Genomic DNA, 23,292 nt, shown 5'->3' on the forward strand with positions numbered 1-23,292 from the left:
AAGCACAAATCTGCGCACAAAAAATAATAATCTTATCAAAAATTTAGCATTCTATTACCCTGATATACAATGCATATTAATACAACAGTATTTAGATACTGGCTGTATACATAAATCAAGAAGCTGTTTCCAAATATTATCAAATAAATCTATCCACAGTCAGTCTATATGCTGTTTGTTCATAAGCAGCAAGCATTAAGAGGCTATCAGTCCAGTGTATAATAGAGGGCAGTTGTCCTAATTTTCCAAAATCAGTCTTTTATCTGTCATTAGAGTGCAAAGAATCCATCTCCTCTGACTAACATATCAATTTTTGTTCAGTTACAATATTAACAACTTTTTCCCAAAAACCACATATTATTGAGCAGGACCATAACATATAATGGCATTCACTACACTGCACCTCCAACATCTCATGCTGGAGATGAGATGTTGGCGGTGAAAGCCACAAGACTCTAATGAACTGGGTCTGCCCCCCCCCAAAGATTTTACATCCTTAAAAAGGGAGTGGGGTGTGTGGGATGGGAAAGAATTTTGAAGCAGGCCTCTTCTATAAAAGTTGGTTTTATAAACCTTGTTTTTTTTCCTAGCTACCAATATCCCAGTCTCTACACTGCACTCTTTTCTCTTTCACATAACACCAGAACCAGGGGACATCTACAAAAGTTGAGTGTTTTGTACCTTCCCACAGTCAGAGCATCCAAACTATTTTCCTTTTCTGTGGGTTCTTTTGTGTCTAAGGAGACCAGACCTCTGTACAAAGCTCATCCCGCAATATGAACATGGGAACGGTTTCTTACCAAAGTGGGTTTTGCTGTGCTCTGTAAGGCCTGAGCTGTTGCTAAAACATTTCCCACAAGTCAAACAGGAAAATGGCTTCTGTCCCGTGTGGGTTCTTCTTTTGTGTATGTTAAGGATCGAATTATACCTGAAACTTTCCCCACAATCTGAGCACTGGTATGGTTTCTTTTCAGAGTGGATCCTTCTATGAGACTTAAGAAGAGCATCGTCAGCAAAGCTTTGCCCACATTCCAAGCACTTATAAGGGCTGTCTCCTGTGTGAATTCTCTGATGTTTAAGAAGATGTGAACTAGAGCTGAAGCTTTCTCCACAATCGGAGCAGTTGTGGGATTTTTCTCCCCGATGGGTTCTCTTGTGCTCAATAAAGTGAGATCTTTGGCTGAAGCATTTCTCACAGTGGGGGCACTTGTATGGTTTTTCTCCTGCATGGATCGTTGTCACATGCTGGACCAAGGTTTCTCTTCTATTGAAACTTCTCTCACAGTGCAGGCATCTGTACCGTTTCTTTCCCCTATGGGTTTTTTCATGTCGAATAAGTTTGGATTTTTGTGCAAAGCTTTTCCTGCACACTGAGCAAACGTACGGCCTCTCCCCTGTGTGAATCCTCTCATGAACCAGCAGTGCCGACTGACGGTCGAAGCTCTTCCCGCAGAACGAGCACCTAAACGGTTTCTCACCAGTGTGCTTTCTCCTATGTCGCTGAAGCGCTGAACTTTGGCTGTAGCTTTTCCCACAGTCTGAGCATTTGTATTTATGCGTTCTCAGATGACTCATCAGGCAAAATTTCTGACTTAAGCATTTGCCACACTCTGGGCATTTATATGGTTTTTCTCCTTTGTGGGTTCTCTTGTGCGATATAAGGCTGGAGCTGCATCTGAAGCTTTTCCCGCAGTCTGAGCAATGATAAGGTCTCTCCCCTGTGTGGATTCTTCTGTGTAACTTCAGGTCTGACTTAGTTCTGAAGCTTTTCCCACAATCTGAACATTTATGGGGTTTCTCTCCTCCATGGGTTTTCTTGTGTCTGAGAAAGTTGGATGCACAATTAAAGCTCTTCCCACAGTCTGCACATTCATAGGGTTTCTCTCCTGTATGAGTTCTCTTGTGAACAGCAAGATGCTCTTGCAGTCTGAATCCTTTCCCACACTCTGAGCAGGGAAATGGCCTCTCTTGTCTATGAATGCTCTCGTGCCTGATAACGTGCGTCCTGCTCCGGAACTTCTTCCCACAGACGGAACATGCATGTGGCTTTTCGCCAGTGTGGATCCTTTTGTGTGCTTTCAGGTCCCGGTTCTGTATAAAACTTCTCCCACAATCTGAGCACTGGTAGGGTCTCTCTCCTGTGTGGATTTTCTCATGTGAAAGGAGGTTTGATGAAGAGCTGAAGCTTCTCCCACAATCTGAGCAGCTATAAGGCTTCTCTCCTGTGTGGGATCGCTGATGTATAGCAAGGTAAGTGTTATTACAGAAGCGTTTGCCACAAACGGAGCATTTTTCTGATTTGGCCCCTGACCTGGTTTTCTTTGGGGCTTTCTGAGTAGGGTTTCTGCTATGCCCTGTGTGTGCCTGCGGTTTCCTGATCCTGAGATGTTGTTCTTGGGTTGTGTTTTCACGAAAACTTCTGTTGCTTTTCCTGCGTGAAATGGCTTTGGCTTCCTGATTTCCAATACGCTTTCTTTGCTTTCTTTCTGCACCATGCCAAGTCCCAGAACTCTCTCCATTTTTCTGGCAATTGAAAACACTCTTCTGGGCTTCTTGTAACATTGGTCCTTTTTGTGTATCCTGAGCGGAGCATTCAGGCGGAAGAGGTTTCTCCTGCTTCTCCTGCAGCTGTTGCTCATTTTCTTTCAAAATAAAACAGAGATCATGAGAATGTAAAGTTGGGCATGTTAAAATGAATATGCTAAAAAGTGCTAGTGACAAAATCAGGTTGATGTAGTACAGGGGTGCCCAAACCCCGGCCCAGGGGCCATTTGTGGCCCTCAGGGACTCCCAATTTGGACCACGGGGAGCTTCCAGTCTCCAGTGAGCTTCTTGTCCTCCAGAGATTTGCTGGAGCCTGCACTAGCCCAACACAACTGCTCTCAGCTTGAGCGTAACTATTCAACCCCTCGTGTGAGCTGTGGGATGAGGGCTCCCTCCACTGTTTACTGTTTCATGTCTGTGATTCAGGCCTTTTATAGGCCTTGAGCTATTGCAAGACCTTCATTCATTCATTCATATAAGTTCCATCTCTGTTGTATTCATTTCTGTAAATGTATTCAAATTTGAAATGTAAATTCTTTTTTTCCCCCAGCCCCTGACACAATGTCAGAGAGATGATGTGGCCCTTCTGCCAAAAAGTTTGGACACTCCTGATATAGTAGTTAGAGTGTCAGACTAGACTGGACTGTGGAGACAAATTCAAATTCAAGAAGATGACTTTGAGTTTCGGTCGCCATCTCTCAGCCTACAGAGCTGTTGTAAGGACGGGGTGGGTGGGTGGGAATCCTGACTGCCACCTTGAGCTCACCAAAGGAATACAAATGTAATTAATCGTGAGTGAGAAAATTGTTCATCGCCAAACCTGTTCATCGACAAACCACATCGAAAATGTGGTCCCCGTTTACTGTTTACTTACAGATTACTGTTCCACTATACCACTGCATGACTTCTACAGAGATCGGGAGATAGGGACGCTCTGGGTAGTTACATCTGCTGCCTGGCGTCCCAGCAGGCTGTGCAACAGGATGTCCCTGCTGACGCAACCGCCCAAAACATCCCTGTCCCCAATCTCAGTAGAAATCATGCAGCAACCCGGAGGAGCAGTAAGCTGTGGTCACGGGGCAGAAGGATTACTTGAATCTGGCCCCTGGACTGGGGATTGGAACGCCCTGATTTAAATCTTTTGGCAGAATTACTATTAGAGAACACTTGTCATTTTTTAGAAAAATATAAAAACTGAACATGTTATGGGAAAAATTATGGATGAAATTAGTCCCACATGTCTACTATATACTTGTTTATTCAATGTATATCCTGCTTTTTTGTGGAGTTCGCAGTAGTCTCCCAACCAAGGGACTGACCAGGTTCACTCCTCCTTAGCTTCACCTATGCTAGAGCATCAGCTATTCTCAGACCCCATGCTACGTCCCAAAATAAAGCACAATAAAAAGTTTGACTGTAAAAGTGGGGCACAAACATCTAGGACAGTTCCACCGCACTCTTCCAATCACATTTTCTCATACTCATTGTCAGGCCTAGCTAACCTATGCCACAATCAAGGAATTTGGTTTTTGCCAAAACCAATACATTTATAAGTGTGGTTAGGTGCAGCTGAGCAATTTATAACAAATAACAGAGAGGCTAGTGGGTGGAAATCTTTTGGGATGCACCCCACAGTAACTGGAGACCAACTTGTGGGGAAAATGAAGGTTCCCTTGTAACCATCCATGAGATCTGTCCAGTTCTAGTTGGCTTGGAGAGCTGCCATATCACACTCCTCACCTGAGCTGGTACCTGATGAGCTCTCCCTTCTATTGCATTCTTGCTGATCAGATATCCACAGTACTTTTCCTCTTTCCAGGCAGGAAATCAGATCTGGTTTCAAGAGAGAAAATCCTGTAGGACAGGGAGGAAAGAGAGAAAGAGGAAGAATTCTATATTTTTCTTTCAAGCAGTAGTTCCAGCCAAGCTCTTCTCCATGGTTGGAAAAAGGAAGAGCTTTTGGGTTCCCACAGAAAGGCTGTGTGTGTCTGTGCACTTGTGTGCTTTTTGTACTGAATCTCCCAGCAGCCAGCCAGCTGTTGTTGTCTAGAGCCTTGTCTGACTTTAGGCTACAGTTTCCCAAGCTCAAGTCCCTGGCTTTAGGGTACCTGAGCTGGAAGATTTAGAGCTGTGTCTGGCAACCTCCAGCCCTAGCTTAGCCTTGGCAGGTTGGATCCTGTACAGGTACTATTTTTACTGGATATTAAAGAATGCATACATGATAAACTTTCCCTACTCCAGAACATCTTGGCTCCAAAAAATACAATTGGTGCTTCCAGCACACTTGCACTGTTGCCCAAAACAGCCCTGATCCATCTGCTGAAGTCTGGTGATGAGCTGGACTGCACTGCTTTGAACTACAAGGCTTTCCCTTGCCTTAAAGGCTTCTGCACTCTTGTGGGGACAGGCTGCTCCCTTCCAGCCTCAATAACCCACCGCCAGTGCAGGCACCAAATACCCGGGTCCATTCACGAGCATGAAATGCACTCACACGCATTCAAAGTAGAAAGTCTGTTAAAGAAATAGAATTACAAGTTACTCAGGTAACTAACTGATGCTCATTCTCGCTAGGCCAGGAAAGAGATGGAAAGGTACCTGGGTTCAATACAAATTCAGCACAAAATAATAAAGCTATCTTGGTCTACACTACTTTGAATACTAAGTCTAACTACCAATCACAGTTTACCTTGGCAGATGGATACTCATTCCAGCACTTTGTGCAGCTCAAGAGCAAAAGGCAGACTTGCCTTGTGCACAATTATAGGAAATTTTCCTGGGGCCCACGAGCTATCCAGGACCAATCATCTAATTAGAAATATGCTGAGTCATGTCACCCCAAGTTATCTAATCACATTTCATGTCACATGGGCCTCATCCTTTAGTTACCAGGCTGATTTTTCACACATTCCCCATCTGGCATTATCTCTCTTTCAAGGTCTCCACTGAGCCTCTGCCTGTCAGACCTGTCAGCACTTGAAAGCAAATTAATCCTCATGTTTACCGCTCTGCCTGCTTGACTGTTTGGTTTCTGCAATTCATCCTCAATGTCCCTTTGTTCTTAAGTGGGCTGTATTGCAGGAATGCCACTCATTACTGGTTCCTGGGATGACCAGAACAGAGTTCTTCCCTTTAGGCCAAGCCACTGTTGTTACCCATAGTTCGGTTGTGCCATGGCACTGTGCGATCTTATTAATAAACCATACCTTAATCGTTATAACATATTCCCATATCCTAAATTCACCCCAACAGGGAGGCGTACTGCATGAATGTTCCCTCATGTACAAACACAACAAAATACCTCCCTGCAAGGATAAAACTGTGGTCTAGTTTTGAACAAAAGCTATAACTTGGGCCTCCATGCTGTGTCAGGGTTTTCTATCCGCAACATTCAAAAATGGTATTCTCCCACCTTTGGTCTCAAGTGGTATAATTCACTCTACCACTTCAGACTGCTGCATAGGTAGACCAGGTTTCAGCAAGAATTCAGTGCCTTCCTCAGTGTAGCGACATGGCGGAAGATATCACCGAGGAGATAGGGTGTGGTGTCCACAGTGCCCCTTGCTCTAAGTCAGGGGTGCTCACACTTTTTTGGCTCGAGAGCTACTCTGAAACCCAGCAAGGCCCGGAGATCTACCAGAGTTTTTTTTACAATGTTCGTGCCATCATAACATATAACATTTATGTGTACAATGTATGTTGGTGTACCTTGAGCCCCAATGAGTATAACAGGACTTACTCCTGAGTAGACATGCCTAGGATTAGGCTGTGAGGCTGCAATCCTAGCCACACTTACCTGGGAGTAAGCCCTATTGAGTACAATGGGCCTTACTCCCGGCGTTTCCTCCCAGAGGCACCTGAAGGGGGGGTCGGCATTTTGCGATCTACTCATTTTGCCTCGCGATCCACCTATTGAGCACCCCTGCTCTAAGTAAATGCAGGGTTAAAGCCCAGGTGGTAGGTGGAGGTGTGCTGCACAGCTGCAGCCACTAGAGGCTAAAGTGAACCTAGAAGTATATAAACAGCACCTGGAGGAACTAGGGGGTGTGGGCTGTAGAAGGAGTGTAGGTTGGAGAGGAGGCTGACCCTGGACTGTTTCCAGCAGTGCTGGGTCTTCTGTGTCAGTGAATCTTGGGATCTGCTGATGCCGAAGGCCCACAGGATTGGGCCCAAAATCTCCTTCTGGATCCAGCGAACTGTCCCACATTTCTGCCAAACAGGAAGAAAGGAAAAGGATGCTTACCCACAGATGCTACAGACTCGTAGTTCTTCTGCATGACGTCACTGTAGAGGGCTCTTTGCACTGGGTCCAGCAGAGCCCACTGCCCCTTTGTGAAATAGATGGCCACATCCTCAAAGGTTACTGTCTTCTGAAAGAGAAAGGTAGCTTCATAATGACTTACGGTTTCAGGGCCAAACTACAAGTGAGTTCCATGATTGGTTGCCTAATATTTTATTTTACAGTGTTTTTTAAAACAAGATTTAACCTTACTGGGATGATGTAGGCACAGGTAATATGACTGGGGAAGCAGGGAGGCAGTAGGAGTATAAACTTTTTTCTTGTGTCATTCTCCAGATTTAAAAGCTGCCCCTTCCCAGTTGCCATTTGCTCTGTTGAGTAAAGTCACTGGCACCAGGCATTCTGCTCTCATGAAGCAAACAGTCAGTGGGGCGGGAGAGGAGATTTCAATCAGGAAAATGGTATATAAAAATGGTGTCAATGCACCCAGCTTCCTGAATCAAATCACTGGCTGTATGTAGTTTTAAAGAATAAAATCAGTGAATCTGCTCATACAGAGTGCCCTTTGCCCCTCAGACCATTCCAGTGGTGGTCCTGGGAGGTGGGGGGCAAAAGCCCTAAGCCCCACACCTGTGGGGGGGGCACCACCACACTGGCACCTCTGCCTGTCTTCCAGAGCCATTCTAGGGGCAGGCACAAAGCCCTGTGCTGAGTCCATGGGTGCGCTGAAAACCTTCTGAGGTCTCCAGAGCGCCCTTGAACAGGACTTTGGGTTTTCGTCTGAATGAGGAGCTGGGTAAGTATCCCCTGGGGGGGATGGTGGCGTTTATGGCCCTGTGCCCAGGGGCGACAAAGGGGCTAGGTCCACAACTAGACCATTCCTGATGGAAAGCCACTCCCCCCCCCCCAGCTATGATTTAGGCTGTTAGGGAAAGAAAACAACATCAATTTGGAAAATGGCATATAGGGGAAAGAGTAAATCCCTCCTCCCAGAATACTGTAATCCTAATCCAGTCAACTGCTTTTTACAAACATTTGGGAACTTGACCACACACAATTCTTTTTGGGCTTGCCTTTAAGAAACATAGAGTTGATGCTGTCATGGGTACCCCATTGGATAGTTCATAACCATCTGGGCAACCGTTACTGCCCTCCAACCTGGTGATCAGCTGGCACATGCCAATCCCAGCCACTGCATTCCTTGCACAATCCTAAGAGCCCATCTGCAGGGTGCTCAAATAATTCTCCTACCTGAGTTGGCTCCTCTGCAGCCATTCTATCTTCCCCAATAATCTGGCAGCCAATCCACTTCCTGTGAGGGTAGGAAAGACGACAAAACACCCATGTCACTGTCTAGCCCACGCTGCACAATATTTGCAGCAACACATGCTTAAGAGAGTCTATACAGTTTGAGTCTCATTATTCATGAGGGTTCAAGTAGATGAACTCAAGTGGATGGCAAAAATCACCTTAAAGCAAACCATTTAAAAAACAATGTCTTTTTGCTCATCAATTTAAAAACAGAGTTGCTGATCTTTGTGATGTGAAACAGAGACATTAGGCAGACAATCAGCCTCTCTCCAGGCACTTAGGAAAGCTTCACTCCAAGCCAGCAACTCCTCCCTTCACCAATGCAAAGTGATTATCTTTCTTTCACATGCTTAGCAGGAAGGGAGAACATAAGAACAGCCCCACTGGATCAGGCCATAGGCCCATCTAGTCCAACTTCCTGTATCTCACAGCGGCCCACCAAATGCCCCAGGGAGCACACCAGATAACAAGAGACCTCATCCTGGTGCCCTCCCTTGCATCTGGCATTCTGACATAACCCATTTCTAAAATCAGGAGGTTGCGCATACACATCATGGCTTGTACCCCATAATGGATTTTTCCTCCAGAAACTTGTCCAATCCCCTTTTAAAGGCGCCTAGGCTAGACGGCAGCACCACATCCTGTGGCAAGGAGTTCCACAGACCGACCACATGCTGAGTAAAGAAATATTTTCTTTTGTCTGTCCTAACCCGCCCAACACTCAATTTTAGTGGATGTCCCCTGGTTCTGGTATTATGTGAGAGTGTAATAGGGGTTGCTTACCTCAGAGTGAAGCTGTTCTAAGTGCCTGGAGAGAGAGAATGTGCCTGGAGAGTTCTAAGTGCCTGGAGAGAGAGAATGATTGATAGATTGTCAGCCGACTGCCCAATCTCACATTAAAGAGGCTACTTTAAGTCATCCACCATACCCTTTTCCTCCTCTCATTTTAACATTACCTACTTTGTGCAATTATAATTACAGTACCAACATTCTGCTAAACCTGTCTTAACATGGTTTGACTCATCAGCTTTTTAGGTTCGCTTTTAAAAGGAAGGTATGAAGTGACTATCCAGCACATAACCTATTGCAGGGCTGAGTCCCAATATAAACTGATCTGAAAGTCTCCCAGGATTGAGTGCCTCCTGCAAAGGAGACAACAAACTCCCTGCTTTAGTTGTGCATAAGTGAAATAGAGTGATATGGCAATTAGAGTTGCAGACTACAGGGTGCACCTGCAGGAAGAAATGCAGTGATCTCTTAAGGCAGTATTCTTCAACCTGTGGGGTGGGACCCCAATTGTGTCACAAAGTCTTATTTCGGAGGGTCACAGTAAACTTTCAAAGCCAGTGCAAGAGAGAGCTTGGATTCAGTCCAATAATGGGACTGCTTTCTCCGAACAGTTCTTGATTTAATCCTGCGCAGTCTCTTCTTAAGAGCATAAGAAGAGCTCCACTGGATCAGGCCCATCTAGTTCAGCTTCCTGTATCCCATAGTGGCCCACCAGATGCCTCCAGAAGCATAGGAGACAACAAGAGACCTGCATCCTGTTGCTGTAAAGATGCAAAATGTAGGGGGAAAATGGAGCAGGCGGGAGCAGTGATGGGGGCAGATCAGGTTCCGGGAGGGGGTGAACTTGGCGGTGGGTCCCCAGTCTCATGATTGATTGAGTGGGGTAGCAGCACAAAAAAAGTTGAGGACCACTGTCTGAAGGGAGAGGTATGGAAGGGAGGCTGTAGCCAGATAAGGCTGTAATCCTATTCACACTTACCTGGGAGTAAGACCCACTGATTATAATGGGACTTACCTCTGAGTAGACACACACAGGCTAGGGCTCCCAGACCCCATCAAAGAGGAGGGGGACGTGCAGTTGGCTCCCACCACCAGCTCCCCTCCCGCTTCTCCCAGCAGCAGAAACCGAAGAAGGAAGACCAGACCAAGCCAGTCCAGATGCACTCTGCAAAGTTTCCCTGATTCAAGGGAGCATGCGCTGTTTGCAACTTGGGCATGCCCAATAGCGGCAATTGAAGCCACTGGCTCCTCCCTTGCCTGCTTCCTATGCCCTTTCTCTTGCCCTCACTTGGAACCAGACTTTCTTCTGCCCTTCCATGTTAATGGGCAAAGCCAAGATTGTTCTATTTGGGGTGGGTGCTGCTCCCCCCCCCATTATATTTAGTATACTGCTACAAAATGATAAATCAAAACAAATGAATTTTTATTTATCATTTATATGCATTTATCATTTAATATCACTTATCATTTTTATTTATCATTTAAATGCATTTATCTTTTAATATCATTTATCATTTTTATTTATCATTTAAAGTTAATTGCAAGACGTGAAATGCTTTTGTTAAATGTGTATTTTGAAACTGGAAGCCAGTGACTCCCAATCAGTGGGTCAGGACCCACTGGTGGGTCCCAACCTGATTTTGGGTGGGTCGCCAAAAGGTGATGGAAAGATCAGATCTCTAATTGCCTCAGGGCCCAATTCTATCCAATTTTCCATTGTCAGTACTGCTGTTCCTATGGGGTATGCACTGCTTCCTGTGTTGGGGTGGCAGTCTTGGAGGCCTCCTCAAAGCATAGGAACATTTGTTCACTTACCTCCAGGTTGGATAGGATTGGGCCCTCAAGCCCTGAGGCTATTCAAAGATCAGATACCATAGCTGCTAATTACTCTGCAAGGAGCTGAACTCCTGCAGTTTGCAAGCATGTGTACATATAGGAAGATAACTGTTTTTATGGTCTTTTTTCAGGTTCTTATTACTTATAAATAATTTTTTTTTTCTAGATCTTTTTTTAAAAGTCTGGTAAACCTAGGTGGATCCTGACAGAGCAGCAATTTTCAATCTTTTTCTTTTCATGGCACACTGACAAGGTGCTAAAATTGTCAAGGACACCATCAGTTTTCTTAAAATTGAAAAGGCACACCACATTGCTGGCCAGGGACTCACATCACCCCATGGCCATACTATTATATGACCCTTCCCCAAACTCTTGCAGCACACCTGCAGACCATTAGTGGCACACTAATGTGCCATAGCACAGTGGTTAAAAATCACTGTTACCCTGCACATGCCCGATCTCGGAAGCTAAGCAGGGTCAGGCCTGGTTAGTACTTGGATGGGAGATAGCTTAGGAATACCGGGTGCTGTAAGCTTATACCATAGTCTTTCGAGACTGAAGGTTGCCAACCAACCAGTGTCACTTAAAAAAGTGCTAAAAAGTCAGGGAACTGCTGTAGGGGGAAAAGCTTGAGCATTGTAGAATGAAAAACTGAAAAAAAAAATTGAGCAAGGTCAGCCTCTATCATTCTCGCAGCTGCCCTTGTCTGCTTTCCAAAGGTTGCTGCTATGGGTAAGAGAAACAAATGAGGACAAGGAGGCAGGACCTATCGGTGTCACACATTAGATGGAGTTTCATCAGGGGGATAGCTTGTCTAGGCCCTGCAGTCACCAAGTGATGGTCATAACCTGTATCAAATGGTATGGAGATAGCAGAGCAACACTTATTAGTCCAGTTTGGGGGAGGGCGAGGTGGAGAGCCGGTGGGAAGTAGTGATTAGAGTGTTACAGTGTTAGGGTCACACAAGGAGACCTCATTTGGTAAGCAGCAGGGACAACTGAACTGGGTGGGTTCAATTTTTATACAGCCCTTCCTCCAAGGGGTTCAGGATGGTGTACATAGTTGCTCCCCTCCTTTTGTCCTCACAACAACCCTGTGAGGTAGGTGAGGGTGAAAATGATTGGCCCAAGGTCACTGAGGAAGCTTCATGGCTGAAAGAGGATTAAAATAATTTTTTTTAAAAGAAATATGCTAATTTCAAAATGATCTATTACCAGGCCCCAAGGACCTTCACTCATCAGGGCTCCACTTATCCTGCCCCCCCCCCGGCCCAATCCGCCCTTCATAATTTGGTAAATTATGGGGTGTGCATCGCCATTTCACTGAAACAACAATCTCTTAGAAATCTGGTGATTTTAACAAGATCAGATAAGGTGCAAACCAGCATCAGCAAAAATCCAACAGTTTAAAAGATGGTGAGAGAAATTAACCTTAAAAAGACTTGCTAAAAGAGATTTTAATAACTCCAATAATGTTACCAAATCAATCATGTTCCTAACAGTGAATGATTGTGTGTGTGACAATGTATTGGTTGCACCAAAAGAAGGGAAAGGAGGGGTTCAGGGGTTCACCAATGGAGAAAAGGGGGGGGTTAAGAGGAAATCCAGCTTTTTCCCCCCAATCCAGGAGGTCTGGTCTGGGCAGGAGGTCTGGTCTGGAGGGTAGAGCCTCCGTTAGCCCAAAGATAACATCAGAAGGTCAACAGTTCGAGAATGGCGAGACCTTGAAGCAGCTGACAAAGCTGAGCTGAGTGTTTCCACTTGCTCTTGGTGTGAGCAAGAAGCATCTTGGCTGCTCTCCATGTGAGAGATGGAGCTGCTTGTTAGCCTGCGTGGGAAAACTGGAGGCCAGAAGTGAGACCAAACCAGGAAGAGCCATTCTGAAATGTTGTTGATTCTTGAAAGAGAGAACCTCTATGATTGTAAAAATCCTCTTGAGGGATTTAGAAATGCCTGCCTATGTAAACCACTTTGAATAATGATAATAACTTTCTTTATACCCTGCCCTTCTCCCCAAAGGGACCCAGTGAACCCAAAGGGAATAAAGTCAGAGGAGTAATCCAGTGACCAGAAAGGCGGTATATAAATACCTAGTTAATAATAATAATAATAATAATAATAATAATAATAATAATAATAATAATAATAATAATAATATTGTTATTGTTATTGTTATTGTTATTGTTATTGTTATATAAATATGTGCCTGTATGATGCCTTGCCCAGATCTGGAATATCAGGTTGCATTTGGAGACACACACACCCCCCCCCCCCCAGTCTCCTTACTGCAGGTGGGTCACAAGGACCTTCCAGTCTGCATTGTGAGGCTGTTATCTGGAAAACAAACAAGAGGGTGGAAACAGCCCTGGAAAGAGGAGAGAGAAAAAATCTGGTCCTCAGAGAGAAGTTTCCTTGAAGGCATCGTTGGGCCCTGAGGTGTTTTCCATTGTGAAAGGTGACAGGTCCCTGCCCCAAGGGTTCTCCACAACATACTCCAGCTAGACAAAAATAGAGGGAGATAACAGGGGTGGGGGGGGGATCTGCTCCTCATGGCTGGTGCCCCCCTGCCTCTGAAGTGGGGGGGGGTTCAGGATGTTGGAAAGAAGAGGCTGCCTCCCGCCTGCTGCCCAGCCAGCGAGTGGTCCAGGGGATGCTCAGTCAGAGGTGAGGATGCAGGCAGCGGCGCCCTCATTTGCATGCGCAGCGCCTATTGGAGGAGGGAGGCCCCGCCCTCCGCGCAGGTAAAGGGGAGTCCTGAATAGGCTGTAGCATCAGCGGGGGAGGTTCAGCTCCTGAGCTCAGGAGTTCGCCTCCCCCGGATCGCCTGGGCAGGCAGAGGGCGAGGAGCGCGACCCCTGGTGACCTCCGAGGCAGCGCCAGACCACCGGTAGAGTGACGCTGGCGCCGGCAGAGCAGCGCTGGAGCCTCGGACGCGCCTCAGGAGGGAGCCACCGGCCCTCCAGGCAGTAAGGCAGGAGCTGGACTCCGCTGGTAGAGTCCGCCGCCCCGTTTTGCTTCCCTGCCCCACTTAGGCACCCGCACTGCCTGCTCTTCCGCTTGCCTGCAGTCCCAGGTGGGTATCCAGGTGGGTCTGTCCTGGGCTGAGCCTCCAACCCGAGACACGCACAGAAAGACCCCTGAACGGCTTCAGAGCAGCCCCTGCAGCAGGTGGAGGCTTTGCACACACAGAAGTCCTTGCAGGCAGAGAATTGGCCTATGGAACGGGCTGCCACTTGACGGCTTTGGTGACTGGACTGGAATTTGCAGTTTGTAAGAATAATAATATGTTATATACCATTCAATGTGTAATTTATAGCAGAATGCAATGTAACGAACCATGTTGAAATATCTCTATTCTATCAAGAGTTATGGCCAAAAAACCAGTGAGGGAAGGGTGATGGTACATCGTCACGCCCACCACCCAGGTCGTTGCCCCACCCATTGCATGGGAGGAGGTCCATCATGGGGGTGACACAATGGCCTTCCACACTGGGTGACACAAACTCCAGTGACACCAGTGGCATGCACAGGGTGAGGAGACATGTCAGTTACCTGAATCTCCTATGAACATGGACCAGGCAGTCCATGGGTCAAAATGTAACTAGTTCATTTAAACTGTACCTGAAAAGGAATGAAACAATATGGAGAAAGAAACATGCAAAGGAGAAGGAGGGTAATAGAAAATGCCTGAGCTTTCTGGGCCAAAATGGAGCTGGGATGCTGCCCAATTGCTAAGCGCATGCTGATTCTGGAAAAGCGGGGAGGGGGGGGGGACAGGAACAGGGACTATTCTAGGTAAGAAGAAAAGCCGAATCCAACAGCACATCTATGGGAATAAACTTGGTTAGTTTCCAAACAAAGGACAAAGGCTGCTTGCAAAGGATGTCCCAGCACATTTGGGGCTGCAGAAAAGCTTCTGGAGAGATGTTAAGTACTAAGCTCCAACACATCTGAAATTGGGAACAGGGTTCTCAGCTGAAGGGGAATGAATGAGATGCCCAGTCTCTCTCTCTCTCTCCTCCTCCTGTGTGATAAGGGGTGGGGTATTGTATACAAACTCGGTATTTGACAACTTGATTGTTCATTACTTGAACATTTCTTGATAGATTAAAACAAATTCAAGAAAAAATTGCTGAGATGCCAATCAATGTTCTTATGTACTTATGTAATCCAGTTCAAGCCACTCAAACCCACAAATGCATGTGGATTTCTCTACCGGTTTGGGGGAGGGGAACAAAAACTGGTTACTGTATATATCATTTGAACCCAAATCCTGCAGTGAAACCAGAATTCTTTTTTCATCTTTCCCTTGCCTGGTCTGCTACACTAGCCCAGAACTGTAGGGAAAGTGACACCGTCCCAGCCTTCTGACCCCCCAGAGCAACTGCCAGTCGTATCCCAGCCCTAGGTGGTGGGGGCAGAGGCAAAGGAGGAGGAGGCTGGCAGGCTTGAATGACAGTGTCAAAGAATTTTGGGAGCTTCTGCTGCTTTCCCTTCCTTCTGCCTTGCTTGAAAAAAAGGGCCAAAACTCTAGATCATACCCTTCACCACTGTCCCCAAGCGAGTTGGGACAGAAAGTGCAAGACAAACCCACAGATCTGCACCTTTAAACACTCTCCCCACCCCAAATCTGCACACTGATAATGCCCACTGATCTTACCTTCCTTCTTGAAATTCTCCACTCCCACCCCTGCAGGCCAGCCTCTCTCAATTTTCGTTCCTGTTGCTCACCAACAAGAAGTAGCCAGCTGGCCAGTCTCTCAATGTTATTGCAACCAGAGATCGACAGCCCAAAGATCACAAGCTCAGAGGGAACAGGAAATGGTTTCAAAACATAACATGCCTCTTTCAGCCAATCAGACTGGAAGAATCTCTTAAAGGATTCTGTTAGAGCTTTATAGGAGCTTCCAAGAGGATGTGCCACTCCTGCAAATATGCACCACTTCCCCTTCCAATAAAATAGGAGCCCCACATTTCCTCTTGCCTCCTTTTTTCTTGCCACAATTTCCTCTTCCTCCTTACTTAGCTGGTCTGTTAGGAAAGTGGGTGGGTGGGAGGGCGGGCCATGGAGTGGAGAGTGTAAGGCTTGAGGCTGGAAGTTTTCAAGGCAGATCACAGGTTTAGCTGCCCTTCAGCTGCTCACTCATCCCTTGCTCACCTGTCTCAGCTGTTCAAACATCAAAAGGCTCAACTGATTTCTGACAAGGAAGTGACACTCTGGGACTTTGCTGGAGTGATCCAAGATTCACACTGCAATCCTATCCACACTTATCTGGGAATAAGCCCCATTGACTATAAAGGGACTTACTTCTAAGTAGATATGAATAGGATAGAGCCTTCAGCTCCTTACTTGGAAAGGAAAGCAAGGTGGTGTGGCCCACAACCCCCAAGCAATGCCACTGGCCCAGGCCAAGAGAAAAGTTAGAAACAAATTTAATAAAAATTGCCAATAGAAAAAACAACTTTTAATGCCCTGTATTAGTGATCAGTTCAGAGAATCCAGACTATATTTTGTTTCAACAGTATTGCTCTCGGTATCTTGGAAGACAAACTATCTTTAATACTATTCTAGAAGAGTTTACAAATGCATGGGTAAATGCAAAACACCGAAAGTGACCACAGCAAGCATCTTGAAATCCTAGAGGTGTTGTATTATGGGCACCAGTCTTGCAAGAACAGCACACTCCTATGCCTGCATACTTAAAAGTCACTGCCATGTTCCCTGTGGTACGGCTGAGAGTTCCTTCCTCCCAACTCACTTGGATCTACACCTCCTCCTCTGATATTCCCAAATGTCCACTTGGGACTGTAATGTTTGAATATGGCCTTCTCACATAGGCTGATTTTCCTGGATAAAATCTATTAAGTAGACCATACAATCTAAGCTTATGTGCACATAGACTGTATGAGATGATTATGGCCCTGTATGGACATCCAGGGACATCAGAACCAGGACTGGTGCACTCTCACTTTCCCCCACATGTATCAATTGAATGAGGGAGAAGTGTCTTCCAATCACCCCTAAAGAACTCTCTGTTGTTTGAACATCAGTGCAGACATAGTTTATGAAAACATCAGATGAAGTATTAAATCTATTCCTGGATTATACCACTTCAGACTGTAGGTGAGAGATTGTCCATTTGGAATGCATACCGATAAAAAAAAAATCCCTGCACATATAAAACCAGCATTTCAGGGAGAAGGCTAGCCTAGAACTCTGCTCCCAAATCTGTAACTTTTCTGTGTGCAGGGAGGTTTTGTTTTGAAATATGGAAAAGCACTCAATTATTACACTGAATTCAGGCTGAAGTGGTACATTCCAGAAACACTTCTGATTATAGCCTAGTTTATAGTTTCCCCTGCCTGTGCAATCTCCTGTAACCAGCAAGAAATTGTATGCAACCCAATATTTTTCCACAGGGCCTTCAAATGGGTCTGTCCTGGATGTGTTCTTTTATGTATGATCACATATCCCATGTCACTGTATGTTCATCCTGCATGGATTCTCCAGTGTGCAATGTGGTGTGAGCTGCTACAGAAGCTTCCCCTATAGACTGTGCATTTATGTGATTTCCATCCTGCATGAATTCTCTTGGGTTTAAGACAACTGGATCTTGAACGGAAGCCTGTCCTTCAGTTTCAGCAGATGTTCTCAGTCCTGCATGGGTCCTCCCATGCCTCACAAGGTGTGATCTTCGATTAAAACTTTTCCCACAGTCTGTGCAGTGATACGGTTTTTCTCCAGTGTGGATTCTCTTATGTCTAACGAAGTGTGATCTCCAGTTGAAGCTCTTTCCACACTCGGAACATTTAAACAATTTCTCTTCTCTGTGGGTGCTCACGTCTGACATAAGGTGCAAAGAGTTGTCGTTTTTATCACTGCCTTGGCAATTATAGGGTTGGCCTACTGCCAGGATCCCCTCTGGTGTAGTCACATTGGCTATAAGAAATGGACTACTTCCACCATCCAAGTATTTATGAAGCCGATCTCCGGTTGGGATCCCTTCTGGTGGCTTCACACCCGCGATCAAGACTGAGCAATGACTGTAGCTAGTTTCACTGTTTGGCCATTTAAACAACTGGTTTCCTGACTGCATTTGCCCAGGTGGATTCACCCCTGGAATAAGGAGAGGGCTACCTCCATAGTCTTTTTCGCTGTCCAAGCATTCATATGTCCGGTCCTCTGAATAGATATGCTCAGGAGTGCGCACACTTGGAATAAGGAGTGAGCATTTATTGTAGCTCGCTCTGCTCTCTGGCCATTCACGTGGCTGTACTCCAACATGGGTGACCTTGTGCGTATTGAGATGCGATCTTCGATTGAAGCATCTTCCGCACATGGAACACTTATATGGCTTTTCACCAGTGTGGGTTCTTTCATGCCTGAGGAGTTCTGAGGTCTGGCTGAAGCTTTTCCCACAGTCTCTGCACGTATAGGGCTTCTCTCCTGTGTGGATCCTCTCATGCCTCATCAGTTTTGATGATTGGTTGAAGCTCTTTCCACAGCTGAAGCACGTGTATGATTTCTCTCCATGGTGGGCTGTCTCGTGCCGAAGGAGGTTGGATCGAATACTGAAGATCCTCCCACACTCAGAACATTCGTGGACTTCCTTCTCTGTGTGGGTTCTCTGGTGCCTATTCAGTTTTGACTTTTCAATGAAGCTCTTCCCACACTTGGAGCACTTGTAGGGCCTCTCCCCAGTGTGGGTTCTCTTGTGAGCAATAAGGTGTGACTTCCAGTTAAAGCTTTCCCCACAAACAGAGCATATGAAAGGCGTTTCTCCTGTGTGAAGCCTTTTATGCGCTAGAAGGGAGGAGCTCTGAGTGAAGCTTTTCCCACAGTCTGTACAGGAATATGGTTTCTCTCCTGTGTGGATATTCTCATGCCGGATAAGGGTGGAGGCGTGGCTGAAGTTTTTGCCACAGTCTGAGCATTTATAGGGCCTCTCTCCCGTATGGGTAATCCCATGTCTAATAAGATCTGATCGAAAGCTAAAGCTTTTCCCACAGTCCACACATTTATATGGTTTCTCTCCTGAGTGCGTTCTCTGATGCCTGTTACGGTTTGACCTTTCGGTGAAGCTTTTCCCGCAGTGTGCACATTTATAGGGCTTCTCGCCTGTGTGGATTCTTTTGTGTGCCAGGAGATTTGAGGCTTGAGCAAAAGTCTTCCCACACTCGTTGCACGTCCTTGGACTCTGAGATTTGCGGATCCGCTTTTGGATGTGGCCTTTGCTAAGATCCAGGGAACCTTCCACACAAGGAATGGCTTGAGCCATTCTCTTCCCGAGGTGGTCTGGCTTCCTTTCCTGTCTCTGATGTTTTGCAACAGCTTCTATTTTCTCATTACACTGGGAAACAGGGGATGTTCCAGTGTGTTCGCCTTACTCAGATCTTTGCAGCTATAGATCCTCTTCATTAAGATTTGCCTGCCCGCCACCTATTACAAGAAAGAGAATTATGATACAAGGGAGGCAGAGGAAGGAAACCTCTGGATAGATTCTCTGCTCTCCTGACCCACATCCTAACAATTCGGTAACAGGTTACCTGAAGAATCCTGCTAGAGCCCTTAGGTTCAGAGGCACTGCTCCACTCACCACTAGCTGAGATGCACTGGGCAGCTCCCAAATACAGGGTCTTCTTTGGTGGTGGCACTGTAGCTGGAATTCCCTTCTCAGGGAGGCATAACAAGCTTCTACAATTCCTTCCATGTGTCTCAGCTTTCTTATTGGTTCGTGAAACAAAAGCACATTTCAGAGCCTCATGGCTGAGCAGATAGGACTGGAAGTGTGTATACTTTCAGAGACAGTGACTGGCTGAAGGTCACCCAGGAAGCTGCAGGGTTGAGTGGGGATATGTCACAACCCAGATCTCGTAGTCCAGTGTTTCTCAACCAGTGGTATGGGTACCACTAGTGGTACTTGAGGTGGTGTCTAGTGGTGCTCATGAGACCCCCTCCTGCCCAGCAGTGAGACCAGGAAAGCAACACAACAAACAGCAGTTAGGAGACTGGGCTCAGTAGGCAGAGCTCCAGTTTCTTATGCTCAAAAAAGCCCTCCTCGTGCGCTTGAAAAAGCCCTCCACCCTGAGCTTCTTACTGGTGTTTGTTGCATCACATCTGACCTCCCAATCCAGAAGACAGATCAGGAGAGAGATCTTGGGGTGGTGGAGGACAGGTCAATGAAAGTGTCGACCCAATGTGCGGCAACAGTGAAGAAGGCCAATTCTATGCTTGGGATCATTAGAAAAGGTATTGAGAACAAAATGGCTAATATTATAATGCCGTTGTACAAATCAATGGTAAGGCCACACCTGGAGTACTGTGTCCAGTTCTGGTCGCCACATCTCAAAAAGGACATAGTGGAAATGGAAAAGGCACAAAGAGAGCGGCTAAAATCATTACAGGGCTGGGGCACCTTCCCTATGAGGAAAGGCTATGGTGTTTGGGCCTCTTCAGCCTAGAAAAGAGGCGCCTGAGGGGGGACATGATTGAGACATACAAAATTATGCACGGGAAGGATAGAGTGGATAGGAAGATGCTCTTTACACTCTCACACAACACCAGGACCAGGGGACATCCACTAAAATTGAGTGTTGGAAGAGTTAGGACAAACAAAAGAAAATGGTTCTTTACTCAGCGTGTGGTCGGTCTGTGGAACTCATTGCCACAGGACGTGGTGACGGCATCTGACCTAGATGCCTTTAAAAGGGGATTGGACAAATTTCTAGAGGGAAAATCCATTATGGGTTACAAGCCATGATATGTATGCGCAACCTCCTGATTTTAGAAATGGGCTATGTCAGAATGCCAGATGCAAGGGAGGGCACCAGGATGCAGGTCTCTTGTTTTCAGGTGTGCTCCCTGGGGCATTTGGTGGGCCGCTGTGAGATGCAGGAAGCTGGACTAGATGGGCCTATGGCCTGATCCAGTGGGGCTGTTCTTACGTGCTTATGGGCAGTGATGGCATGATGTCACATGACATCATGATGTCATTTCTGGGTTCTCCCTGGAGGAGGATGACGCTTTGCACCCCTGTTCTTTCTCCTGCCTTACACATCCCAATGCCTGTTCATCCCAATGCCTTACACATTGCCCGCCCAGTTTAGCACCTGGGGTAGGTAGCCTTCAGGTGGTGACATAGCTATAGGGGGTGCAAAGCACTAAGGTTTGCCAGGAGTCCCACTGCAACATGTAGGGGGCCCCTCCCCTTCAGAACCATTCCAGGCAGGGGGAGCAAAACAGAGGCATTTGCCTTGACTGTCCAAGTGCTCAATCCTGCATTCACCTCCATTTTGGTCCCCCTACCCAGAATGGCTCTGAAGGGGAGGGGGGCCGCTGTGGGGCTCCCTGCAACATTTAGTGCTTTGCACTCCCTCTAGCTCTGCCACTGCCCTCTGGCTCCACACCCCTGGAGGTGGAAAGTGGGTTAGATTTGCTTTGTTTGTGTCAAATCAGGGTGGAAACTGATAAGGACAGAAGACCTGGAAAAGAAAGGGAGGAATATAGTGGAGAAAAAGGGAGTCCAGAAGGCTGGTGGTGCACAGCTGGGGACAACAGGGAGGAACCTGAAAGTGGCTGGGGGGCATCAGTACTAAGGCTGCAATTCTATCCTCACTTACCTGGGAATTAGCCCCTTTAATGGCACTTAGTTCTGAGTGGACATGCATTGGATTGGGCTCTAAGACTGCAATCCTATCCTCACCTACCTGGGAGTAAGCCCCTTTGACTTTCATGGGGCTGAATTCTGAGTAAACATACATAGGATTGGGTTCTAAGGCTGCAAGCCTTCGCTGAGAGTTAGTCCCTTTGACTTCAGTGGGGCTGAGTTCTGAGTAGACATGCATAGGATTGGGCTCTAAGGCTGCAATCCTATCCACACTTTCCTGGGAGTAAGCCCCTTCCTGGGAGTAAACCCTCAGAGCCCAATCCAATGCTTGTCTGAGTCCTATAGTCTTCAGTGGGGGAAAGTGTGCATAGGATCGCAGCCTGAATCTGCTGAATTGAAATCTGTTCCCTCCCTGCCCTTTGCAATGAGAAATATTGGGGGGGGGGGAGTATTTTTCCCCCTCTTCCCAGACCTCTTGGGAAGCGGCCATGCGTGCTGGGCAAGAGGAGGCAGCCAGCCCCAGCCGGCCCCCCTGGATGCACGCTCCGGTGCCCAGGGAGCAGCTGCAGCCCCCCAATGAGAGTCCCTTGTACCTGGCTCTGATCGCCTTGCGGAGGGTCTCCGGTGGCCCGTTAAGGACGAGGCGCCAGCTCCGGGGCATAAACAGCATGGGGTGGGGGGGGGCCACACACAACACAACCCCAACTCTTATTATGATACAGCTCCCCTGGCAAGGAGCATGCTCACTGGCGGCTGCTGAAGCCCTGGCCGTGCCCACACTCACTGCTGGCAGCAGCTCTCCAGGGACTCCAGGCAGCCCTGTGTGCTGGCAAAGGCTGGCCTCTGCTCACCCATCCTTAGGGGTGTGCCTTTTGGGGGAGAGGTGATTTCCCCGCACACCCCCCCCCCCCCAAATCTTGATTAAAATAGCAAATGGTGGTGTGATGTGTTTTGACTCCAAGGGCACATTTTAAGAAATTATAAATTTGCTTTTAAAAATTGCACTTAAAATGCTTTTTAAAATTGCTTTTAAATTGTACTAGGCAGTGGAGTGTATGGGGTGGTTAAGGAGGGGTAGTACTTCTGGTGTAGGGGCATGTCGTGTCCTTTTAGGGCAGCTCGTCCACCTTTGGTCTCCACTTGTCACTCACCTGTGGCTCCCAATAGCTGTAGCATGTGCAGCGGCCACACCCCAAGCAACAACTTCAACAGGCTGGCCAAACCAGGTTGAGGGTAGCTGTTGGGTCATTGACCTTCGGTGAGATTGGGACTTGTCTATCCTGAGCATGTGAAGACAGGCTCCGGTGGATTGAGCGGATGAGACCTACTAGAACAGGACCAACGGTCGTGAAGGCGGTTTCTGCAGGCGACATGGTATGCTAAGAGCACGGCAAGACACGAAAGACGCCCTGGTCAACCACTGCGCTCAGCCCATCTCCAACCGTCTCGACTTTTGTCCTGCCGTTGGAGAAAGATGGAATCTGGGAAGAGAGAGTGAGGTTGATTATACGCACCTCTCCCTCACTTTAATCCAATCCCTGGGGGCTGGGGGATAAGAATAAGCCCTCAGTTTGGCAGTACTTGTCCTAAGAGGCGACTAAACAGCCACCAGGTAGATGGGACTCCTTAGCCTGGGAAGGCAGCTCATCTGAGAGAAGGAAAACTCTGATCCCAAACCTCCACTGCCTTGTGGCTACATCCAGCTATGGAAAAGGCTTCAGGAGTCAACCTCGAGGCAAAATCCGGAGCCAGAATCCTGAGGCAGTTCATAGCTGAACACAGTCACATTCTGGCAACCCTTCATTACAGTGACGTGGAGAGGGGGGGATTTGCTGCATGGGTAGCAGTCTATCCTCCATATCTACTTTACCCAGGCTTCGTGCACTGGAGAGGACACTGTTCCAGAACCACTATTCAGAGCGCGATACCATAGTCTTCCGAGACTGAAGGATGCCATCAACAAGGCAGT

The 23,292-nt window shown here is 47.0% G+C and overlaps 1 protein-coding gene across 1 annotated transcript; it reads right to left on the minus strand.

The window, feature by feature from the left end:
- Positions 1–8: 8 nt before the first annotated feature.
- LOC136639123 (zinc finger protein 84-like) lies at positions 9–21,989 on the minus strand. Its single transcript, XM_066613142.1, has 7 exons — positions 21,917–21,989; positions 17,185–19,156; positions 9,897–10,046; positions 8,033–8,093; positions 6,785–6,911; positions 4,285–4,398; positions 9–2,642 (listed from the first exon to the last, which is right to left on the minus strand). Exons 2-7 carry the CDS (start codon positions 18,993–18,995, stop codon positions 706–708), a joined length of 4,200 nt encoding a protein of 1,399 aa, XP_066469239.1. The 5' UTR covers positions 18,996–19,156; positions 21,917–21,989; the 3' UTR covers positions 9–705.
- Between the last annotated feature and the right edge of the window lie 1,303 nt (positions 21,990–23,292).

The sequence above is a fragment of the Tiliqua scincoides genome, chromosome 2 (genome assembly GCF_035046505.1).
Source record: "Tiliqua scincoides isolate rTilSci1 chromosome 2, rTilSci1.hap2, whole genome shotgun sequence".
NCBI lineage: Eukaryota > Metazoa > Chordata > Lepidosauria > Squamata > Scincidae > Tiliqua > Tiliqua scincoides.